The sequence below is a fragment of the Etheostoma cragini genome, chromosome 23, assembly GCF_013103735.1.
Source record: "Etheostoma cragini isolate CJK2018 chromosome 23, CSU_Ecrag_1.0, whole genome shotgun sequence".
Lineage (NCBI taxonomy): Eukaryota > Metazoa > Chordata > Actinopteri > Perciformes > Percidae > Etheostoma > Etheostoma cragini.
Genome location: NC_048429.1, coordinates 3255865 through 3278247, shown reverse-complemented (window position 1 = coordinate 3278247; position 22383 = coordinate 3255865). Strand labels below are relative to the sequence as shown.

The window sequence follows — 22383 nt, the reverse complement described above, 5'->3', positions numbered from 1 at the left end:
TAAACGTTTGAGTCCTTTTTTAAGGGGAAAAATACAAAACATCGGCTTTTCAAATGTAAGAATATGCTGCTTTTCTTCATCTTATTGAACAGTAAACCAGATATATTTTGGGGTTTGGGTTGTTGATTAAACAAGTTTTTAGGTTCTGGGAATTTATGATGGGTAACCTTTTAAACACCAGAAAACAGAGAGTTGGTCTCTGGTTTTATTATCTCTAAAATTACAACTGGTGTACAAGGTTGAACGTTATTTTTTTATCATAATCCCAGTGTAGATTTATTGGACTCTTAATTAAGAGAGATTCATGTCTGACTTTAACCGGCCATCTTTCTTTTGCAAGAAGTCACCGAGAATAAGCAATAAGTTAGGGTCAGGGCTGTGGTATAAAGTGCAAAAATGTTTTTCTACTTGCAAATGTGGTTTTATGTGCATAAACTGAGAGGACATGTACAGTACTTTGAATGACAGTGAATGCCATTGCATATTTTAGACATCTTATGACTGATTGAAATGTAATTTAAGTTTTTATGTCTGGTGGAATCACATACAGCTGTTTTCTTCTTGTTATTCTGATCCCTTTTGAGTCTTTCTCTGTCTTAACATGACATGCATGTGTTTAATGGAGGATTATTATCCAAATCTTTATCATTCTACAAATGTGGTCAAAATAATCCATGCACTAATTTATTCTCTTAGTTTTCTTTTCTAACTTTCACATTGCGGGTGATTCCTTGTTTGTCTTCTCTTCTCCCCCTTTCCTCCCTTTAACCCATGTAAAGCACTTTGTCTGCTGTTTTGAAAAGTGTTATAGACGTACAATATATGTGTTAATTAAGTTTGCATTCTTGCTTGCACACTTCTGTCACAAGAGAGACAAAAGCACAAACCAAAGAACATTCCGAGCTGAAGAAACTTTCTCACTCTGTGTACTTTCAAAGTAATTACTGTATCAAACAACAGTATAAATTCAAGGACACTAAGAGTTCATTCTGCTGCTTGCAGATGAAGCAGGAATGAAAAATCATGTGTTTACATCTCATTAGCAGAGTCCAAGATTGGCATTTGTCCTACCAGAAGTCATTCATGGGGTTAAAAAAGAAAACTCCAGACCAAAAACTTCCCAAATGTGTATTTTGTTCTACACTCTGCAGAGAAAAAAGCAACTGCGAACATGCTAAGAGTTTATTTTCCCAGCTCCTTTTTCTTACCTCCAGATGTCCGACGATGCAGTAGCGCTCCGGCTGCTTGAGTCCGCAGGTGGAGGAGGCGCTGAGCCTGTGCGCGCGGCCGATCAGCAGGTCACCTGTGGCGGGGTAGCAGCTCCCTTTGGTGCAAACATCCCCAAACTCTGGCAGCTGGGCCCTGGCGGGCCACCACAGTGCTGCACGGAGGAAAACAGCTGTCAGTGGTAAAGTCCTGAAGCCCTCATACAAAAAACTGCTGCTGTGCAGCTTCATATTGTGCTTTCAATTCTAAAACTCAGAAGCAGTTCACTTAAATTCAAATCACATGGATTCTCTCTGTAGAAACAATTGAGAAGGCAAAAAACTTTTCTGCAGCAGTATCACATTTTATAATCTCCTCTTTAAATAGGACCACACCATATTTTCTGGTGAAAACAAATGACTAATGGTTTCCATATGGATATCATTACACGGGTAGTTGCTGCAGACGTGGGAACAAACCTTTTAGGCAGCTATAATCATTAGCAGAATAAATTCCACCCAGCGTCCTGACAGCACCTCAGGAAGGTTTGACATTTTAAAAAAAACTTTAACAATGAAAACTTAACTCACCCAAAGCTGTTACAAAGTGGATTATGAGTGACATTTCCAAGTGAGGAACATTGACAGCACGTCTTGTCGATGATGATGCGTCCTGCAGCTGAGAGAGACAGAGGGAGTATGAAGAGTACAGCTGGAGGCAGGGGGAGGTTTCTTCTAGTCCGTGTGATAGTAGACTACGGGGTGTGGAAAGTGCCAAACTAAGGACTTCAGAGTGTATGAAGTGTAGATAGTGCCACAGAAGACCAGTTTAACATTTATAGATGAACAGTGGCAGGAAATGTATTTAGATATTTTACTTAAGTTAAAGTAGCATTAATGTGTAGAAATAGTCTGTTACAAGTAAAAGTCATACATTCAAAATGTTACTTAATAACAAAGTTATTAGCATCAAAATATACTTAAGATACTAAAAGTAGGAGTACTCATTATGCAGATTGGCCCATTTCAGAATAATGTACAAGTATTGATGCTTTCTATTATTATTTTTCATCACATTAATGTGGCAACTGGTAACAGTAGGTTCATTTTAGTTACTTTATATGCTGCTAGTTATACGTAAAAAAAGAAATACTGTATATTTAAATATATATATATACACACACACACACACACACACACAGGTGTATATATACTTCTGGCTATTTTGTTTATTCCCTCCAAGATATAAACAAAGGTTTATCTTTATGTATACTTTTACATCATCATTTATTTTGTTGATTATATTTTGTGTTGTTAATAATTAATTCAGAGACAAAAACAGCTGTCATCTAAACTTAAATCACTACAGACTTCTTTCAGGATACAAACACAAAAATAAATATTTTTGGGTCTATGCAAATCTGTTTCAAATTGGCTTAAATAAATTCAAATGCCCGATTTAAATCTGATGAATATGTGACAACACTGTCACCTTGTGTTCTTAAACAGGAACTACAGCTTCAAACGCTTCATGTCAAACACTGTTGTTGAGGCACATTTTCATATCCTGTTTGTTTAAATTGTCTTATTCTTTACCTCCATCTTTCACAATAACATATACTGAACAAATCAAGCTCAGTAAATCTGGAGTCATCTATACATAAAGGTAAACCTATCAGACCAAACACACTGTACACAGCTAAAGTGGAAGCTCCAGAAAACATCACAGTGGCCAATCAAATGTCTAAAAACTACATTCCAGCTTACAGAGAGTCAGATAAACGTAGAATTGTCTTTAAATCTTTCTAAATAAAAACACTGCACAAACAGCAGAGGTTTGTATGTAAAAGCTTCACATTAAAATGTGAGCGCTTGATGAAATTCCTCAGCATCTGTCCAGGAGTAATACTCACTTCCTGCTGGAAACGTTGAAAATTATTTATTATGTTGTGAGAGTCACTTTGCTTAGCCCTGTAATTAAGGTGAGCGTAGCTGTGTCTGTGTGTGTCTGTGTGTGTGTGTGTGAGTGTGTGTGTGCGTGTAACAAGCGCATGCGTGTGTGGGTGGCATGAGTCATTCTAAGATTCAGCAGCAGAGAGGATGAGGTCGGTGAAAATAAGATGTGCATTTTGAGCCTAATAGAGGAACAGATTTTTTTTTCTTCTGCAGTCAGACAAAAACATAAAGTCTAATATATAAGACATTAATATCAACCAATCAAAGACAGAAATCTTACAATTATAAATAGGCTTTTGCTAAACACAATTTTACTGTTTTGATTCACTCTCTCCACTCTCGTCGTTTTCAGCAGGCAGATGTTTTTAGCATAAAACCTCTAAAATACTACTGTACTACAGTACCTGCTCAGCACCAAACACCCAGTCAGAGACTAGACAGTTTTTTGGGGGGGCAAAATTTCCATAACAATCTTTCAGCATATTGTAATTCAAGTGGTCTGAGCGAAAACTAGACTTCAGCCCCTCGTCTCTGTTTTCAGGCTTGAAATAATCTAGCCCGTGATGGGAGAATTTGACCAATCACAGGTCATTTTAAAAATAAGGCGCTCCTACTGGCTGTTCTACGAATGCAAATGTGCGTGAATGTCCCTTAAGCTGGTGAAACCATGATTCAATGGCCGAAAGTCCTGCAGAAAAAAGCAATGGCAACAACTGCCTACACTGCAAAGCAACCCAATAAAAGAAGAAGTTTCTGTAGCCTCAAATCCCAGTCTGTCATCTCAAAGGGCTTTACAAAGAAAAAAAGACAATCTCATAGAATTGCTGCTATAAAACGGCATCGGGATCACAATGACAATGGGGATGATTGAAATAAATGAAACTCGAACAGGTTACTGTATTAGTGGAGGGCCTGAGGACAGAGAGGGAAAGGCTACAGAAGGAGGCTGGATTTTCAAATTCTGGCATTTGCTTGCCTTTTTCCAGGAAACAGCCTACACCAGCTTTAAGCCTAAAGGTGTCATTCTGCTTGCAAAGAGGACACACTCGTCCAAATAACACATTATTTATCAGATAACCAGAAAGCAAGATGCTCTCCTGTCTGGGGCTTTTGGAGCTGATACTTTCAGTGTTAAGATTACAAAGTAAAGAATCACAAGATTGTCTGTAATTGGTCAAGGATTTTCTGCATGTAAATTTATAAATCATCACACTGGTTCAGCATGCCACAACTAAAAGTTGTGAGACGTCAAACAAAAATGTTGTTGAAGGCATCTGGTTGTTGTTGGTTTTGCACAGAGCTTGATTATTATGTCGAGGGTCGTCTTAGGAATGAATTTATACAATGCATGTAAAATGTTTTAGCATCAGTGAAGCCTCCGTTTCCCCCCGTACACATCTGTTTATCTCATTTATCACATCTGTAATCTGCTTAGTCAGCTGACCAATGGACATGTGGAGACACTGTTTCATTACCAAACCATTTTCCATTTGGGTCAGTACGGTCCGACATCGGCTGTTCACATATATGGAGTATGGTATTACCTTCAGCAGATGTTCAATAAGAAATTTTGTGGGTTACCTAGATAGCTGAAAAATGATATTGTCACATATTCATCCACCATTTCACCTAGATGTTTTCCTCAGTTTCTTCCTCTTTTATATGCACTTGGGATTTTGGGAAGTTGCCTGGTGACACACCTCTATTAGTGTTCCACCTATAGCTTGTGTTACATAGTGTAACGGTTCCATTACATGAGTGAGAAATAACGAAGTTTATCTATTTTCAGTTGATTCTTGCTGCCATAAAAAGGTCATTTCTAATACATGTCACAAAGTACGTTTTTGTTGTTTTGGTCTCTTTCCTCATTGCGTCTCATATGTGTCTTCCTGTTAATCCCTTTTATTAGCAAACTACTTACTTAATCATAATATATATAATCATAATATATATTAGTCTGGTGCCCGCTATTTACATATACTAGACCCTGCTGCTATGATTCATACCATTGTCACTTTACCTCCTAGTTTTGTCTCTTGTATAGTTTTTATTTTTTTAGTTTCATTCTTATTTTAGTTGTATATATCTCTGAGTATTCCTCTTTTACCTTTATCTTTCATACGATCTCTATTTATCGGCACTCCTTTGGCTTTTCTTATCTGAAACAACGAAAAGAAGAAAAGTAAATACAAACGGCTTCTGTGAAATAAACATCAAGTTACAGATTGGAAAAGAAAACATTTCAAGCACAGCTGTCTTTGGTAAGACAGCATGTACAAAGTGTTCTAACATGGAGAACATTGACATTAAAAGCCCCTCATCATGTTAGAACATGCACTATTTTACTTCTGAGGTGACAGCCACCATCTACAGCCTTAACTTGTAAACCCTTAACAACATAAGCACAAATCAGAGAAAGAGAAACTTATGCTAAAGTACTTTATTTCAACTTTATTTTAATGTAAAAATTCTATTTCCTGCAAGTTTTCTTTGAACTTGAGCATGACATGCTAGCATTGGCTTGCTTTTGAGGCTGAAAAACACAACATTCTTGTGCCAGACTGCAGTAAGTTGTTATTGATATTTTAGAAAAAAACTTTTCAGGAACTCCCTCCATGTATTCAATTATTTGATGTGCAACTGCATCACTGAAACAATTTCAAATGCTACCTCAAGTTCACCATTTTGTAAAGACTTAATACACTGATGCATGCATGAGTGTAATAAAAAAAATACATCTATTAATATATGGAAAGTAGTTTTTGACAACCAAAGTTGTACAGTAGCTCTGTATTTACTCAGTTGCTCCTGTCTGAATGCAAAGACATACGTGTGTGTGCCTGTGAGTGTGTGTGTTGGTAGAAGTTTCTTTCTCTTCAGGTGTGTTTCCAGTTGAACTTCCACATTTTGCTCTCCTTTAAACCCACTCAACTCCATTTCTATTGTATTTAGGCAGAAATGAAATAGATTCAAGCTGACTCTGATCTACTGCCTTCAAACTGTGCAGAGATTTCAAAGCAGCTGACACCCTAAAACACACACACACTTTCTCAACAGCAGGGGTGAACACGCTGCTTCTAGCAGTTTCCCTTCCTACCTCGCTCTCTCTTTCTCCTCCCTCCCCTCTCCTCCTCCTCTTTTCTAGCCGTCATTTTAATCTTTCCTCAATGCTGAGAGGTTCAGTAGATAGACACAGAGGAAAAGAAAAAGGAAAGACAGATAGCACCTCCACCCTTCTTATTTCTTAGTACCTGCTTGTTCTTTACTTCTTCCTCTCATTCACCTATTCTTTCCTTCCTCTTCTTCTGTGCCGTTACAGACTCAGGTGAGAGATGGGATGTGGTAATTCCTCACAAGCCACCACCACCAACAGCAGCAGCAGCAGCAGCAGCAGCATTGGAGGTGAGAAACGCTGAAAGGATGTTTGTGGCTGAAATAGAAGAACATTTGGTTTATCTAGTAGCATATAAGAGATAATAACAGATAATTAAACAGATTTAAAATCACTTTTTCTAGTTGTATTTAAGTTATTTTAGAAACTTGGATTGTCATATAATGCTGTTAAAAGCACTGTCAGAAATTTGTTTTGACAAATTGTTGCCAATGAAATGATGAGATGAACACTGCACTCTACCTTTATGTTGTATTCCTAACGATCACCACCTTTTAGATATTTAAAACAATTTAAATCTGAAACTGAGCAGTTTCTTTCTTTACTGTTTGGCCTACTTGTAACTACTTTTTAAACTAATTAAATTGGGTTTTTTTTATTGCTTGTTTTGCATCATACTTCTTGTTGCTGCAGGTTGCATTTCTTTTACGTTACTGTTGTCATAGGTGATAGCATAGAAATGTGTGCAAATGTAAACATTACAGATTATTAATTTGACTGTCAACTATTCATTTATCTGTCTGTTTGTCATCTCAGGTCATGTTGAGTCTTCATCAAAGGTGTAAGTTAATTTTACAATAATTTTAACAACTCTTTCATGAAAAGCCACATACACACACACATACACACACACACACACATTAAAAGTTCTACGTTAACAGTAAAACATCAAAGAAAGGTCAAACAAGACAGACTGACATTTTAACATCTGTGTGTGTGTGTGTGTGTGTGTGTGTGTGTGTGTGTGTGTGTGTGTGTGTGTTGACAGATCAGAAGAGTCTGTGCCAGGAGATGACAAATGGCAGTGAGTCATTCAGTTTGGATAATGTGTAATATTGTTATATACATATATTAATTACTTATATAAAATCATTTTACATTTACACTTGCTTACTTTACACATATTGTTTGTGTTGTGTAGGAACTATGGAGGTGTGTATGTGGGTTTTCCTGCAGACCTGAGCAACATTCCCCAAGTACAGTTAGGATCACTCAGAGGTAACACACACACACGCACACACTTGAATGTGTCATTCTCAAATGACACTTGAAAGAAAATTAACTAACACCTGTTACAGAAAAACAAGACCAGAGCTCTTTTTCCAAATCATAACAAAGCAAACACAAAACAAAAAACAAAAGTTAAGCTAATTAAATGCAGTTTTGTGTGCTCCGACCTCAATCTGACCCTGAACTGCAAGGTGCACGCTGCAGGTTCTTGTGGCGCTGCTCCGGTAGCCAGGTGCCAGGTTTGCATACTGGGATACTTGATATTTAGGCACATAGGATCGTCGTCAGGACTTTCCTATTCTGCGTTTGCTTTCTTGCTGGTTCCTTTAAACTTTTTTTTCTGCACGACAAAAAACAAATTAAGCCTGACAACTTATCCCCCGATATAGACCAGAGGAAACCAACTATAGGTTTGAAAACGTCCCCAAAAAGACACACAAAGACCAGAAACTAGCATCAATGTTTTTATCTAAATGTGGGTCAGATGAGAAACAAGACTTTTGTCAGATTTTCTTTATTGTTAACATATGTGTGTGTGTTTAGTTTCTGACACACACACACACACAATTTCCTGTTGAGTCTCCAGGGGCCATGAGAGCATGGAAGAGAGAGAGAACACTTATGATGACGTCACAGTTTGCATGTGAATTTTCTTGATCTTGACGTATAAATCTGTGTGTATATCTATACAAGTAAGTGCTGTATATGTGTTTTAGATTTGGTTTGTACTAAATAATTTCATAATTGGTGTGTGTGTGTGTGTGTGTGTGTGTGTGTGTGTGTGTGTGTGTGTGTGTGTGTGTGTGTGTGTGTGTTAATTAATTAAACTGTCCTCCACAGAGCATGAGAGAGACTTGTTGTCCCTCAGGAGGCCGCTGTGGGGGAACGGACTCTGATTTTAATGAAGAGCCCGGGGGTGTGTGTGTGTGTGTGTGTGTGTGTGTGTGTGTGTGTGTGTGTGTGAGACAGACAACTTCCTCCAGTTTCTCACTGCCTGAGAGCTATGATGTCATGTCAACGGTTAAAGGACCATACCTGTGTTTATGCTTGACCTGCTCTTTACGTCACTGCTTAAAAGCTCGTTTACCGCAACGTTTGATGTCAGTATTGTGTGAATATCAACTTGCAGACACTAGAAACGTGTGTGTGTCATCATAATATGTCTCATATCTCCTCAGAGGAAAAGGAAAATTCTGTGTTTAATGTCAGCACCTGGTAGGTAGGCAGTTTTAACACTGAGTTGATTATCCTGTTGAAATAAAGTTAACTGAATTCATTTGTTTTCAGTAGTTCTGTCCATCTTTCCAGAGTCATAGCACTTTTCTCTTTTGAAGCCTCTAAAAATTCTTCAAATGCAGGGCTATTAAAAATAGTTTATAAATCATAAATTTATAGACAAAACTGACTCCAATCCATACAATTATGAGGAAATGACGTCTCAGCTCAAACCTCATCAGTTTAAATCAGTGATCTTGGCAAGTTGACTTTTATACAATACTGACAGTCGAAATTAGGAAAAACATATTTAAAGTAGCGGAGAGTTAGACTTAAGAGAGTAAATACAAACCGAAGCTGAGGTTCATGGGAATATCTTTGTTTTGCAGGTAATTGTGAAAAAGGTCAGGGGTTCACCAAAGTTAGTAGGTGTAATCTTCTGGAGAACATGACTATCTGAAACTACTTTCATGGCAATCCAGTAGTTTCTGAGCTATTATACAATACGTAGTCTGGACCAAAGCGGAGGACTGAACCAATAGACCTATGGTGCCACAACTACTGTCTTAAAGGACCACACCAGTGTTTTTGCTTGTTTTAGGCTTTTAAGTTTTCTATTTCCCCAATATCTTCTACGTAGTTACATCACTGATTTTGTATTTTATATTTTGTATGTATAAGCAGGTGAACCCATGTTTATCTGTATGACACTTACCCTTAACCCTTTTAATGGTTTCCATTTCTGGCATTGTGTACATTTGGTTTGTTTTTTGCCCCTTATTGATAATTGTTCTTTATTTTCATTATACTGTGTATATTTTCATGCTTTTTTACTTTGTACTGCAACAATTTCCTTCGGGATGAATAAAGTTCTATCTTTTCTTAACGTGTCTAATAAGAACAAAAGCTCATTGCAATTTAAAAGTAACAGGAGATCATTACAGCAACTGCAGTGAAACTGTTCATTTATTCAACATTTCTAACTCTCTTTGGGTTTTGTTCATTGTGTCTATAAAATCATGCAGTCATTAAAATACGTATGCACTCCCAGTGTGATTTAATGTGCTTACGTTTCAGTTTTTACAAGTTAAATAAATCTCTTTTAAATATTCATGTAGTCTTTTATGCCCCTCTGTGAACTGAAATGTGCAACAGACAAATGATACAGAAGAAAGAAGGAAGTGTTTGTTATCAGGAACTTACCAAGTCTCGAATGGGAAACAGCAGCACCCAAGCGAGCCAATCTTCTCTCCCAGCGTCCTCTGTGCGGACTTTAATTGGATCAGCTCCACCTGGGTGAACTGGCTGTGGAGCCTGTTGTGTCAAACAAACTGGCTGAAGACGGTTTTATGAGAGCAGATGTCAACCTGAACTCTTAAAAAACATGACACTAAAGAACTGGATATTAAAATCTTGTTTCATGATGCGGTAAAGTTTTCTGTCTCTAAAAAAAGGTTTTTAAAGATTTGTAGAGGAGTAGGAAAGAAAAATTGTTTTCCCCAAATGTTGCTTTGTTCAACTGTTTTTTTCAAATCAACTTTCAGGTGCGTGAAATCTTTTGTTTAAACATCTCATATAAAGACAAATAGGTAACACTAACTCAAGGATGAAATGATTTTTGATAATTGTTTTAACTAGACACAAATAAACAAACAGTGGAAAAGACTAGGGTCATTAATATGAGTTTCTATTAGCACGTCTGCCGATAAGTATTCCAGAAACTGAAATACATACACATAAATTATGTGAGAAGATTTGTTTGAAAACAGTGCCGTTAGTACTTCCAAGTTGATTTCTTAAACGTAAAATGTCCCACTTATTACACATCTTGCTCAAAATTCTGTAATAGAAAAATTAAATAAATAGCAGCCATTGTTTGTTATGGATCATTTTCATCACCATCTTTTGAAATGTGTAGAATCAATCCTAAATGCAGTGTTGTTTGTCTCAAGGTTGAATATTTGAATGTTTTTAGTATTATTAGTATAAAGACAAAAAAATAATTGACCGTAACTTTCAATATTTATAAAAATGCTGTTTATTTGAAATACTTTTAATTTGGTTCAGGAAACAAAGATTTCTGATTTGATACAAAAAACTACTTGATCCTTGAAGTGTTTACCAGAACAAACCACAAACTGTCAACAAACTTGGAGTCAGCTGTGAAGTGCACAGGTGCATTAATGCATGTAGGGCACCGGGGAACTTGAAGTGCACTGGAATAAATGTTGTGTGGGTTGCTTTACATAATGAGGTTTTGTGAGTTTTGAGTGACACTGGAGAGGAATGGTGTCACTTTAAGGCATGTGAGGCATTAAGAAGCTCATTACGTGCATTATCACACACATAAACCAGGAATGCTGCAGCATATACATGGCTAAAATAGAGGGAATAAGGCTCACCAAAAATGTTCTTTAACATTCCTTCACATGGAGCCCTGACTTCCCTTTCGGATGACAACATCCTCTCCTGACGCCAGCTTCCTGTACAACTGCAACAGTTCATCATTTTGTGGTATTTTTGACTCTGGTGTGCAGGGAATATCAAAGTCCGACGAGGCCTGAGACTCTGAGAGCTCCTCCAGCTCTGATTGGATGTTTCGGCCGTTGCTTTCCTTCTCCTGATAAACTGTATTGATCCTTGAGCCTCCTTGTTCCCGCCCCCTCTGCTCTGTTTGGAGGATCAGAGTGTCAGGTAAATACGAGTCCTGGTTCTGGGAGGAATGATTTGACAGAGAGGTGGACAGGGTCAGACTGAAGTTATCAGGGGTTTCCTCATCACTTAGCAGATCTGGGGTCTGTGAACCAGTGGTTTTAGAGGGGGAGGAGCTCGGGACAGAACAACAGGACTGTAATTGGCTGGTGAGGCTGTTCTGGCTGTCAGTCAGCTTTTCCGTAGTGAAGAAGTCCTCCCATTTCGGAGGATTAGAGGAGCCACTTCCTTCGACTTCAATCATCTTTTTCTCAGTTTCCTTAATCGTCCTGTTCACTTCCTCCTTCGTCAGTTTTGTATCCTCCTTTCCCTCATTCTTCTTCTCCTCCTCCTCCTCCTCCTCCACCTCCTCCCCCTCATCTTCCTCTTCATCATTGGACTCGGTGCAGTCCACATAATTGCGAGCAACAATCTGCGCGTCTGCGACCGTCAGAGGGAAAGACTCCTCCACAGACACGGGGGGTGCTGTCTTCTGAGGACTCTGAGCTTTCACTAAGAATTACAGATCAAATAGAAAATGTTGTAAATAATAACAAATACATTAAAAAATCTGATATTACAGGTTGACAATTGGTGCTTTTGACAAGTATTTTCACAATTAGATTTGAAATAAAAGATCATCAACAATGTGAATATAATAACCAAATGGTTGAAGGCAAATATTGGTCAGCTAGAACGGTCTGGGAAGTTCAGAAAAGTACATCACTTTACTGTAATGCAGCCTTTAAAACCCGGAAAAGACAACTCTTACAATTTAACGTTATTACCATATCCAAAAACAAAGACGATATCTACATGCAGGGGCTTATTGTTAAGATCAAAGAGCATTGCGCAGGTGCGTTTACGACGTGTCCAAATCCATTTTTGCTAGTTTGACGGTGGAAAAAGGGTCAGTGTGCCGGGCGCATGGTTCAAAAGGGTTGTACTTAGTGTCTTCATTAATCATAGGTGTGTTCTGGGTGCAATAAACCAATCAGTGTGTCATCTACCATTCCCTCTAACAGCCAGGTGCGTTTGTACCTTGGCGCATTGTTATTTTGATGGCGGATTTGCATCGTCATATTCTTATTTGTAATCTTTTGCCTGCGTTTGTGCTGCTGCGCTTCCCTGTGTGTGTAACAAGCACAGTGTGCGCATGCTGTGCATAAGCCTAGGCACATTTTACTAATGCTGAGCCGGGTGCAAGATAGAGCCCGTAGTCTCATATCACAGTATGGATATAATATTGATATGTTGCCCAGCCCTACTACCAGGGACAAAAAAGAGATATAATTCTACAAAAAGAAGTTGAAATAATTATGCACCGTTTTTTATATCTTGGTTCAGTGTCATCTTCTTCCTCACTGGTGCCAGGTCCAGCTGCTCAAACAGCCCGTCATCGCTGTCTGAATCTGTACAGAGAAAATCAATTTCCCATACTTTCATTAGAGACATGATACGGTGGTTTCTTAATGTAAAAAGCTTCTATTGATAATTGATGAAAAGTCAAATATCTACCCCTAGAATGTCATCTTCGGCACAAGTTTTATTTGTATGTCTATGTTATACATCAATGATCAATGTATCCTTTCTACTCTGCCCTCCTGTTATACAACAAATCTAATAAAAGAAATACATAGAAAAATGATTTTTAAAGTTTGCAAACAATGATTAACAGGCTTATGAAATTGTGCATCAGGAAAATGTGTGTGTGGGGGGGATGTTGTAATACTGTATAGTTTCTATCTATCTGTATAGTTAAAATAGTTTTTCTTTATGTTCTATACAAGTTATAGAATACCATAAATAATTTACTGCTTTAGATCAAAATAGAAGAACCCTCAAACAACAGCTCCGGTATTGACAGTATTATTACAACATGTAATCAGAAAACGTTTTTTTTTTTTAAATACAGTGATGTTTTTTTGTAGGTTGTAGCCTATTGCTGAACATGGAAACGCTAAGCCAGAAATATTGAGATGCACATGATTGGGTGGCACAAGTATAAATTAAACCTAAAGTCTAAAATATTCCTGGAAGAGGCTTATTGTTTCCTATTAAATCATACGTAACCTAAACTAATTGCTCTTTTAAGATAGCAGGTGTTAATGTAAGCAAATGATTAGTACCAGTTACACTGTGATCAAGTCAGAAAACCGTCACATTGATAATACAACATGATGCAGCAGACAAAGTCTCGCACTGCCAGGCCTTCCTCCACAGCGCTGCGAGGTGGGGTCTGGCTAGCCCACACAGCATACCGGGAACGGAGAAAAACCTGCTCTGGTTTGTATCCTTAAGTTCTTCAACTATGTTAACTTATAAACAAATGACAACCAGTCAACGGCTATAGACCACCTGTACAGTTAGGGCTCTGATTGCAAAAAAAAAAAAAAAAAGATATCTTGCCTAATTACCAATTGTATACTAAGTAATGACTATAGAAGAATAACTACATACAATTATTTCACTCTGTTGTTATTTTTTCCATTATCCATGCATGCCCGAAATACAATCACATGCACACACAGGATCTAGACTTGCATTAATAGGCTCATGGCCGGCTCCTTTACCAACAAGAAGTCACTTTTATTAGGCCGGATCCTACCTCAGAGACATCGAAAGAAGCAGGTGAGCTAGGCTCAGCGCTCTGTTGGGGAAGGCATCTTTAGCTGTGTCAAAATATTAGGGGGAGTGTTTCTAACATGGCCAGCACTGAGAATGCTCCTAGTTTTCTTAGTGGTGTTTCTCTTTAAACGAAGTCTAACTAAGACCTCTGTATCACAATGAATACATGAGGAGGTTCATGATCACCGTCAATTATTTGTTTTTATTAGTACAGTATAGATTTATAGCTGATTGCATCCTCTGCTGGCGACGTCTGAGCTAATACGTTAATTCATTCATAAATTTGATTAACTCATCTATCTTTTAAATGGGTGGCACTCACAAAAAATTTCCCAGTAGCGGGGCCACCCGTCCATACACGTCCGATGCAAACAGTGCTGTGTTCATGAAATGAATGCACTGAACCATACTAACTTACTTGGCATTTAATCATTTTCTGATTCTGAATGAATGATTATTGACCTCCCAAACATTCAACTAGTTTCCCTGAAGCACACAGTTTATTTTTCATATTCCATATGTTGTCCTGTAAACAAGCCTCACAGCTACAGATCCAGTTACAGATGCATTATTGTGCAGAGCACCTGTTGTGGTTTTCTGTGTGTGTGTGTGTGTGTGTGTGTGTGTGTGTGTGTGTGTGTGTGTGTGTGTGTTTGTCACCGTATGTAGGTTGCTCCACTATGCAGCGTTTGAGGACTCCCAGAGGTTTGTATATGGACGCTGCTTGATCAGACTGGTTTCTACACATCAGCTTCAAGCTGTTCAAACACACCGTGTCAACGTTATTAAGGCTGTTTTAACAGTTTTAGCAATAGTCATTTTGTATGTATTTTTTGTCCAAACAACAGTCCACACTAAAAGATTTTCACTTTACTATTACAGAAGACAAAGAAGAAAATCCTCAAAATGGAAAAGCTGAAACAAAAAAAAATGTTTGGTGTCTTTTTACTTGAAAAGTGAATCTAGTTGATTGGACTCATTTCTGTCAGTTGACCAATCATTTCAGCTTTAGACTTCACATTACACACTACAGGTCAAAAGTTTGGGGTCACCTAGAAATTTTCATTGCACCCCATTATAGATAGAATACCAGCTAAGATCAGTTGCATTGTTTCTTTAACCAGGGCAGTTTTCAGATTACATTAAGAGCACACATAATTGCAAAAGGGTTCTCCAATGTTTTCTCAGTTACTTTTCAAAAATGATATAAGATTAGTAAACAATGTGCCTTTGGAACATTGGATGAATGGTTGTTGAACATGTGCAATGTAGATATGCGTTAAAGATCAGCCACTCACTCAGATCAGCTGGTATTCTGCCTGTAATGGAGTGGTATGGAAATTTATAAGTGACCCCAAACTTTTGATTGGTGGTGTATGTAGTAAAGAAAATGAAAAACGTCAAGCTCCATTGGTGAAAATGTTGGTCTGCAGGTTAAATTGAAATCAAAGTGATTAAAACTTCACTCACATCTGTGTAACCTCAGTCAGTGTCCGACCAATAGGGATAACACTGGGGTAAATGTTGACTGGCTGAAGGTACGAGAGGAAGTTTTTAATCTGAAATCAGAGAGGAACATTGTGAGCCTCAATATATGTGTGTAATATATAATATATATGTAATATGCTTGTGTGTGTGTGTATGCATAAACAAATACATGACAATTGAAATCTTATTGATTACAAATACCTCAGTGTTTCACTTTTTAAAGCATGTAAATGAGGAAAGGAGTGCTCAAAAAAATGCTCAATAGACACCAACCACAGTCATATAACTCTAGTTTAATAATATTGTCAAATTATTTAACTCAATTAAAATGTACCTCTGAGTAGGAGGAGTGAAAACTGAAACAGGCTCTGAAGGAACTGGCTCCTGTTCTGGAAAAACAAAAGGCATATTTAGCAGTATTAACCAAACTTACTGTGATTTATACCAAATTCTTCTTTCCCTGTCTTTTTAACACAAACATCTGTTGGATGTTATTCAAACTGAATTTTAAATTTGAAAGATCTTGACTTGGGTTAGTATCTCCACAAACTCTTGAGACATTTGAACCTGCTCTCACTTTATTATAACGTTGGTTTTCTTCATTCTCTCTCCGAACCACATGGTGGACGGTTTGATGCTGATGATGCGAAGAGGAGTCCCGTCAGATGCTGTGCAGCCACATGGCAGCCGGCTGCCTTGGAAAAACTCCTCATCCTGCACACAAAAGGTTCAGGGCTATATAAATAAATTGGCAAAGTACAAGACACTTGAGTTTAGAACTGTGACGCAGTAGAACTGTTGGTGCCTAACACGCGTAACAAAAAGATTAACAACATAAACAAATACTGAATTACTGGGTTTTAGGATTACAAATATGTAAAAAAAATGTAACTTAATATTTGTGGGATCTGCACAAAATAAATACCATGACTGTTCTTTAAGGATAAGTACTGATTTTATTGATAGTTCTACTCTTATTGAAAGTAGGCCAGTACTTCATCTTATCTACACTCTTATTAGTTTTTTTATTACCTTGCAAAACAAACAATAAATTGAGTGCAAGATTAGAATTTATTGTGGATATAGTGGCCCACTTATTGCTCTGAAGAACCTGAGAGAAACCTTGGATATGTGTATGTGTGTGTGAGACATAAATTAGGACCCTAGGGTGTCGACAGGCATGGATCTGTGTCCTTCGGTCAGTCGTCACATAGTTCAGGATCTCCGGCATCTTCTTGAACATCGCCAGATTTCCGACATGAATCTGAGAGTACAATCAAACAACAACAAAAAGGTTTATATTTCAAAATATTTCAAAACTGTACTTTAGCAGGAGATGTTTACACAAGTATGGCTTAGTGAATGAAAGAACAGAGTATGTGAACAGATTTTAGGCATTTTATGATTTAACACAGAGGAAATGGGGGAGAGAGACCTTCAGCAAAAAACCCTGGGCCAGACTTGAACCTACGCTGCGGTTAGGCCTCAGCCTTAATGGTACCCCCCTACACAGTGAGCTGCTCGGGCGCCCAAGGTGTACAAAAACTCGTGTTTTTGTTACCTGTGTGTTGAACTCCTCTCCCAGGTTGGTAAACAGGTATTCATATCCATACGCAGCTTTACAGTTGAGCCACACAACGTGATATGAACTCTTACTGATCCAGTTTCCAACCAGCTCTGAGATACCGTTCAGACAGACCTCCTGCACACAAGCACACGAAAAATGATATATTCTATAATCATCAAAAAAACTCTAAAGCATCTAGGAATAAAATTATTCAACAAAACAGCAGAAATACACTAAAACATTACAAACCAACACATCAAAACAAACAAAAAATACTTTTTTAGTGTTCTTATGGGTTATCAACAAAGTTCAAAACACATGCAATTTTGTTCTCCATGTATGACTTGATTATTATTTTTTTAAGATAATTTTTTTATTACTTTTAATCTGCGAGGATTTTTTTCATAAACCATGACAAAACATAACAAATCGGCAGTACCACACAGATTATTTTGACTATTTTATACAGTCTGTTTATATGGTAGCGTTTGAGACAGAGGGGGCGGCCTCTAGCTCACCCAGTTAGAGCGTTTGTTTTTCTTTTTAATTTCTTTATATTCCTCTGATGGACTGGTTTTTACCGCTAAAGACTCCAATGTTTCTGAAATTCCACAGCCATTGAATTCTGTTCCCATCCCAAAAACTTACTCGAGTAGGAATCTGGTAAAATCGTGGGTCATAGAAAGTGGAGTCCAGATAAACACTCTGAATATTCTTCACTCTGTATGCAAAACATGATACAAGGAGGTTTAGGTGACAAAAAACACATTGATCAACAGCTTCAGAGAAGGCCTAAATAATCCCTGACTTATCTGAAGAAATGTTTGAACTTTTCCTGTCTGGTTCTTCAGAACTTCTGAGACTCGATGGGACAGAAAACAGTGAAGATGTTGATTAGGACCAACCTGCTGCCAGAGTGCAGATGTTCCATTCTCGAGACGTCGCCAGCAGCCAACCTGAAGTCTCCTGTATACAAAACGTTTCCATGGGAACCCTCAAACAGGAACCTGCACACAGAAACAGATTTTTAGATCTTGACTTTTGATGTTAAAGGTGCAATGACATGGTGCACTTTGGATGCTTTTATATAGACCTTAGTGGTCCCCTAATACTGTATCTGAAGTCTCTTTTATATAGTCCTAAGTGGTCCCTAATACTGTATCTGAAGTCTCTTTTATATAGACCTTAGTGGTCCCCTAAAACTGTATCTGAAGTCTCTTTAATATAGACCTTAGTGGTCCCCTATTACTGTATCTGAAGTCTCTTTTATATAGACCTTAGTGGTCCCCTAATACTGTATCTGAAGTCTCTTTTATATAGACCTTAGTGGTCCCCTAAAACTGTATCTGAAGTCTCTTAATATAGACCTTAGTGGTCCCCTATTACTGTATCTGAAGTCTCTTTTATATAGACCTTAGTTGTCCCCTAATACTGTATCTGAAGTCTCTTTTATATAGACCTTAGTGGTCCCCTAATACTGTATCTGAAGTCTCTTTTATATAGACACTTAGTGGTCCCCTAATACTGTATCTGAAGTCTCTTTTATATAGACCTTAGTGGTCCCCTAAAACTGTATCTGAAGTCTCTTTTATATAGACCTTAGTGGTCCCCTATTACTGTATCTGAAGTCTCTTTTATATTAACCTTAGTGGTCCCCTATTACTGTATCTGAAGTCTCTTTCCCAAAATTCAGCCTTGGTGCAGAGTTACAGCCACTAGAGCCTGAGTCTGTAGCTTTTGAGGAAGAGGCAATGCAGAGAAAGGGGAGGTAACCTTGTCCCTTATGACCTCATAAGGTCATCTGAGCTTTAATTTGCTTAAAGACAGAGCAGGATAACCAGGGCTCGTTTACACCTATCGACATTTTTTGCCACTGGGGGGCCATAAGCAGGCTGGGGGAACGCATATTAATGTTAAAAAAACCTAATTATTATTATTATTATTTGGTTTGATATAACTGACAGATGAAACATGGACACCGGTAGGTGGTAACGGGAAAAGAAAAAGAAAAAAAGTAATGAGTATGCAGTTTGTATATGTATTTGTGTATGAATGTGTATATGAGCCGGTAAGTAGGTATATCTATGCATGTGTTTGTAAGGATACATGTATAAATAAGTGAAGGAAGACCAGAACATTTTTTTTCCTTCTTCCTACTCCTTTTTGAATATGGAAATCCTTATTTGAATCATTTACAAACATTTTTAAGAGATATGTTTGCGTTTGGTTAGCATTATGTTTTGTTGGTTTTCTTGCATGTACTGAAATGTTATTTATTATTTTTAACATGTTCAAAATAAACTTAATCAAAAAACAACGACAAAATGTCACTCTATCGACTCTAGGTGAAATTAAATAACAAGCAAAAGTGCATCATAAAAAACATCAAAAACTAGCAGAGGCCTGAGGGGGGAAATCAAAGCATTGGACATAGAAGAAAATGTTGTACTCCGTTACTGTATGAGTGGTTCTCTTCCTTGCATGTTGTGGCAACATTAATAAATAAACAGCATATAGAAAATTAGAAGAGTTTAAGAATGATTTAAACTTGCATAACAGAGCCGGGACAGTGGCCTGCAGGAAGCAACGTGACCACAAGCTCTTCTTTCTGTCAAACAAACACCAGACAAGATGGTCAAATAAAATCAGTTAGAAGGGCACATGGAATTATGATGATAACTGATGGGCTAATTCTACATGTCTGACTGGACTGACTATTACACCGCTCCTCAGTTTATACCTCTCCAGATGCCTCGTCAACCAGAGAAATCTGTGTTGGGCTCTCGACCTCTAAAGGAACCTAAAACATGGAAGATGAGATAAAACTGCTAATTCTACAAAAACACAAGAATCCAAAGCAACCTTACGATATGATGGTATTGTGTAAAAGCCAAAAATGACTGTCAAACACAAAGGACAACTAAAGTAAAAAAAAAAAATCTCTAGGAGTGTAAAGCTATGACATTTAACAGTGTACAATCATCCAAAGGTTTTGTGTAAGTCAGCAGATATATCTACTCTAAGTTGACTTTGATTGTGGTAGTCACTGTTACTCAGTAGTAGATAATACTCCTAATAATCACCTGCATGCACTGAGAAAACTGCAGTATTAAAGGGCACTTACAATGTATTCCTCCCAGAAAGCGTACTTGGGATTGCTCAGCAGAAGTTCTTTGGTCACAAAGGAGCAGTAAAGCCTGACTGTACGACTGGAACCAAAAGAGAATACAGTAAAACAACAAATTCCAAGTGTTGAGTCCTCAGTTTAGTTCATACGAGCTAAATTATGTGTCTTAATAATCTGTGGTCTTTAATTGTTCTGGTTTTTAGAGACCCTGTTTATAGCTCTCATTAAATTACTGATTTTTTTAGGAAATGGTAGCTGCTTATTGGAATCTTTGTTGGGGAAAGCAATTCCGGGTTTAATTTGGGATCCGTGTGGACCAAAGTATGGAGTGTGGACTGGTAGCTGGAGAGATGCCAGTTCACCTCCTGTGCACTGTCAAAGTGCTCTTAAGCAAGGCACCAAACCCCCCCCCTTTTCCACTCAGGGAGCCTGTTCAGCAGTTGCAGCCCACTCAATCTGATTAGTGCATGCATAGGACCTGATCATGTGTGTGTATTTCACGCCTGTGTGTAGTGTGTAATAACAATAGAGAGTAAATTGTAATTTCCCAATAGGGGATTAAGAGTATAAATAAAAATTGAAATTAAATTCAGGCTACGCTTTAACAGGTCTATTTTACTGTACAGAGGAGGGAATATAATTGCATCACCATCCTTGCTTGACCAGACAAGTGTACAGTGTAGCCAGTTAGGGAAGTTTGGGGTGAACCAATCATTTTGCTGGTGTTGGAGCTAAACCCTGCTCCGGTCTCAGGGGTCAGTCAATTAATAGTCAGAATCTCAGATTTTCATGTGTGAATCCTTTTATTACGTAGAATATATTCTAGAGACAAAATACAGAGATCGAGTCAACACAGCTCTCCCCGAAATTTGTCTGGCTTTTTGGCTCTTGCACCCCTGGTCTTATTCACTAAGGGTGGGGCCTCTTGGTCACAGTGATGTAATATGTTTGTGTGTGTTCGTGTGTGATATGTTCCTTATTCGTTATCTTTCAGTTGAAATGTGACTGAAAGTTTATGACTTTTTCAGGACCTGCAGAGAAAAGATAACATGACCTGCTGCACTTTCAGTTGGACTGTAAAAGGAACTACAACCAGACACAGGATGCGTCCCTAACCATCAGTCCTGCTTCTGACACATTTAGTAGAGCTGGGTACCAGAACACCCTATCTTAGAGAAAAGGAGTATTGCAACTTAACAACTTATTGCATAAACTACAAACTTAATGCATGACCAACATGTCTTCATTTATGTTGAAATAATGCTTTTGCCTGTTAGCTTAAATGTATCATGCAAATCACACACAATTTTTAACCACATATAACATTTTAAAATCCAACACTGTTGTAACTAATTAATTACGCCGGAGAACTTGAGTAAAAATGGTCCATAACAGTTCCAGTAACAACAGTGAGTAAATGTCTTCACCTGAACTGTAGTTTTCTCTTCAGTATTGGTCCCTTCAGTCCTTTCATGTGATCTGATAAGATAAAGCAGATAAACAACAGAGACACTTGTAATATGTTTTATTTTACATGTTTTATTTTACATGTTTACGTGAATGTTAAATGTTATCAATTGTACTGTTGCAAAATCAAGTCTAACACCAAAGGTAACACCAAAGTTGATGGTGCTAGCTTGCTACCAGGCTCACTTCCATAGACATAACCAGAGACGGTTTAGTAAAGAGGATCTTTGATATAATGTCTCACCCTTGTGACAGTGGGAAAGGAAATATGCCCGGGCATGTAAGTTCTCCCGGTCGAACCGGTCCAGAGAAATGGTGGGATACTCCTTCATTCGACCTGCAAATGAACTCATCTTTACGCGAAACCATAGACTATTAATGCGAGGAACCGGTGGGTGGGTATCGTGCAAAATCAATCAAACGTTGTTTCCAGCGAAAAAACGGATAAATGTTGACATCGCCTGTTTGTTTGTCCCGCCCATCAATTTCAGTGAATCTTCTTCGTCTTTGGTTTTCAGTACGGTTCTTGGCATTTAGTGGGTGTTACCGCCATCTATTGTCAACGTACATGATACTCTTCTTTAACTAACACTAAACCTCGTTCTTCCGATTTTCTATTACAAATTGCTTAACATAT

At 37.9% G+C, this 22383-nt stretch overlaps 3 protein-coding genes across 3 annotated transcripts in view; 1 reads left to right on the top strand and 2 right to left on the bottom strand.

Moving 5' to 3' along the window:
- Nucleotides 1-1923, bottom strand: part of lamb1b (laminin, beta 1b) — a 30560-nt gene extending 28637 nt beyond the window's left edge. Inside the window, exons 1-2 of the mRNA XM_034863782.1 lie at nucleotides 1797-1923; nucleotides 1209-1381 (exon numbers count right to left, since the gene is read on the bottom strand). Coding sequence (XP_034719673.1) covers nucleotides 1209-1381; nucleotides 1797-1830 — 207 coding nt within the window. The 5' untranslated portion in view covers nucleotides 1831-1923. The remainder of the gene's footprint in view (nucleotides 1-1208; nucleotides 1382-1796) is intronic.
- A 4396-nt stretch (nucleotides 1924-6319) lies between these two features.
- On the top strand, nucleotides 6320-8775 carry LOC117938807 (overexpressed in colon carcinoma 1 protein homolog). The gene is made up of 5 exons (XM_034863701.1): nucleotides 6320-6563; nucleotides 7090-7114; nucleotides 7322-7357; nucleotides 7475-7551; nucleotides 8404-8775. The coding sequence occupies exons 1-5, from the start codon at nucleotides 6494-6496 to the stop codon at nucleotides 8457-8459; spliced, it is 264 nt and encodes an 87-aa protein (XP_034719592.1). The 5' UTR covers nucleotides 6320-6493; the 3' UTR covers nucleotides 8460-8775.
- A 2017-nt stretch (nucleotides 8776-10792) lies between these two features.
- On the bottom strand, nucleotides 10793-22358 carry dclre1c (DNA cross-link repair 1C, PSO2 homolog (S. cerevisiae)). Its single transcript, XM_034863695.1, has 15 exons — nucleotides 21991-22358; nucleotides 21707-21758; nucleotides 20277-20361; nucleotides 19893-19952; nucleotides 19705-19760; nucleotides 18058-18159; nucleotides 17801-17873; nucleotides 17147-17287; nucleotides 16748-16849; nucleotides 16163-16299; nucleotides 15920-15974; nucleotides 15568-15656; nucleotides 14758-14855; nucleotides 12795-12881; nucleotides 10793-11982 (listed from the first exon to the last, which is right to left on the bottom strand). Exons 1-15 carry the CDS (start codon nucleotides 22097-22099, stop codon nucleotides 11204-11206), a joined length of 2025 nt encoding a protein of 674 aa, XP_034719586.1. The 5' UTR covers nucleotides 22100-22358; the 3' UTR covers nucleotides 10793-11203.
- Between the last annotated feature and the right edge of the window lie 25 nt (nucleotides 22359-22383).

What these genes read in the sequence shown, in the direction of transcription:
- LOC117938807 (XM_034863701.1), top strand. Translation starts at nt 6,494, where the DNA reads ATGGGATGTGGTAATTCCTCACAAGCCACCACCACCAACAGCAGCAGC. An exon ending in CAGCAGCAGCAGCATTGGAG is followed by an intron (nt 6,564 to 7,089) that starts GTGAGAAACGCT and finishes TTGTCATCTCAG; the next exon opens with GTCATGTTGAGTCTTCATCA. An exon ending in GTTGAGTCTTCATCAAAGGT is followed by an intron (nt 7,115 to 7,321) that starts GTAAGTTAATTT and finishes GTGTGTTGACAG; the next exon opens with ATCAGAAGAGTCTGTGCCAG.
- dclre1c (XM_034863695.1), bottom strand. Translation starts at nt 22,099, where the DNA reads ATGAGTTCATTTGCAGGTCGAATGAAGGAGTATCCCACCATTTCTCTG. An exon ending in TTCACTCCTCCTACTCAGAG is followed by an intron (nt 15,657 to 15,919) that starts GTACATTTTAAT and finishes CTCTGATTTCAG; the next exon opens with ATTAAAAACTTCCTCTCGTA. An exon ending in AGTGGAGCAACCTACATACG is followed by an intron (nt 12,882 to 14,757) that starts GTGACAAACACA and finishes TTCTCTGTACAG; the next exon opens with ATTCAGACAGCGATGACGGG.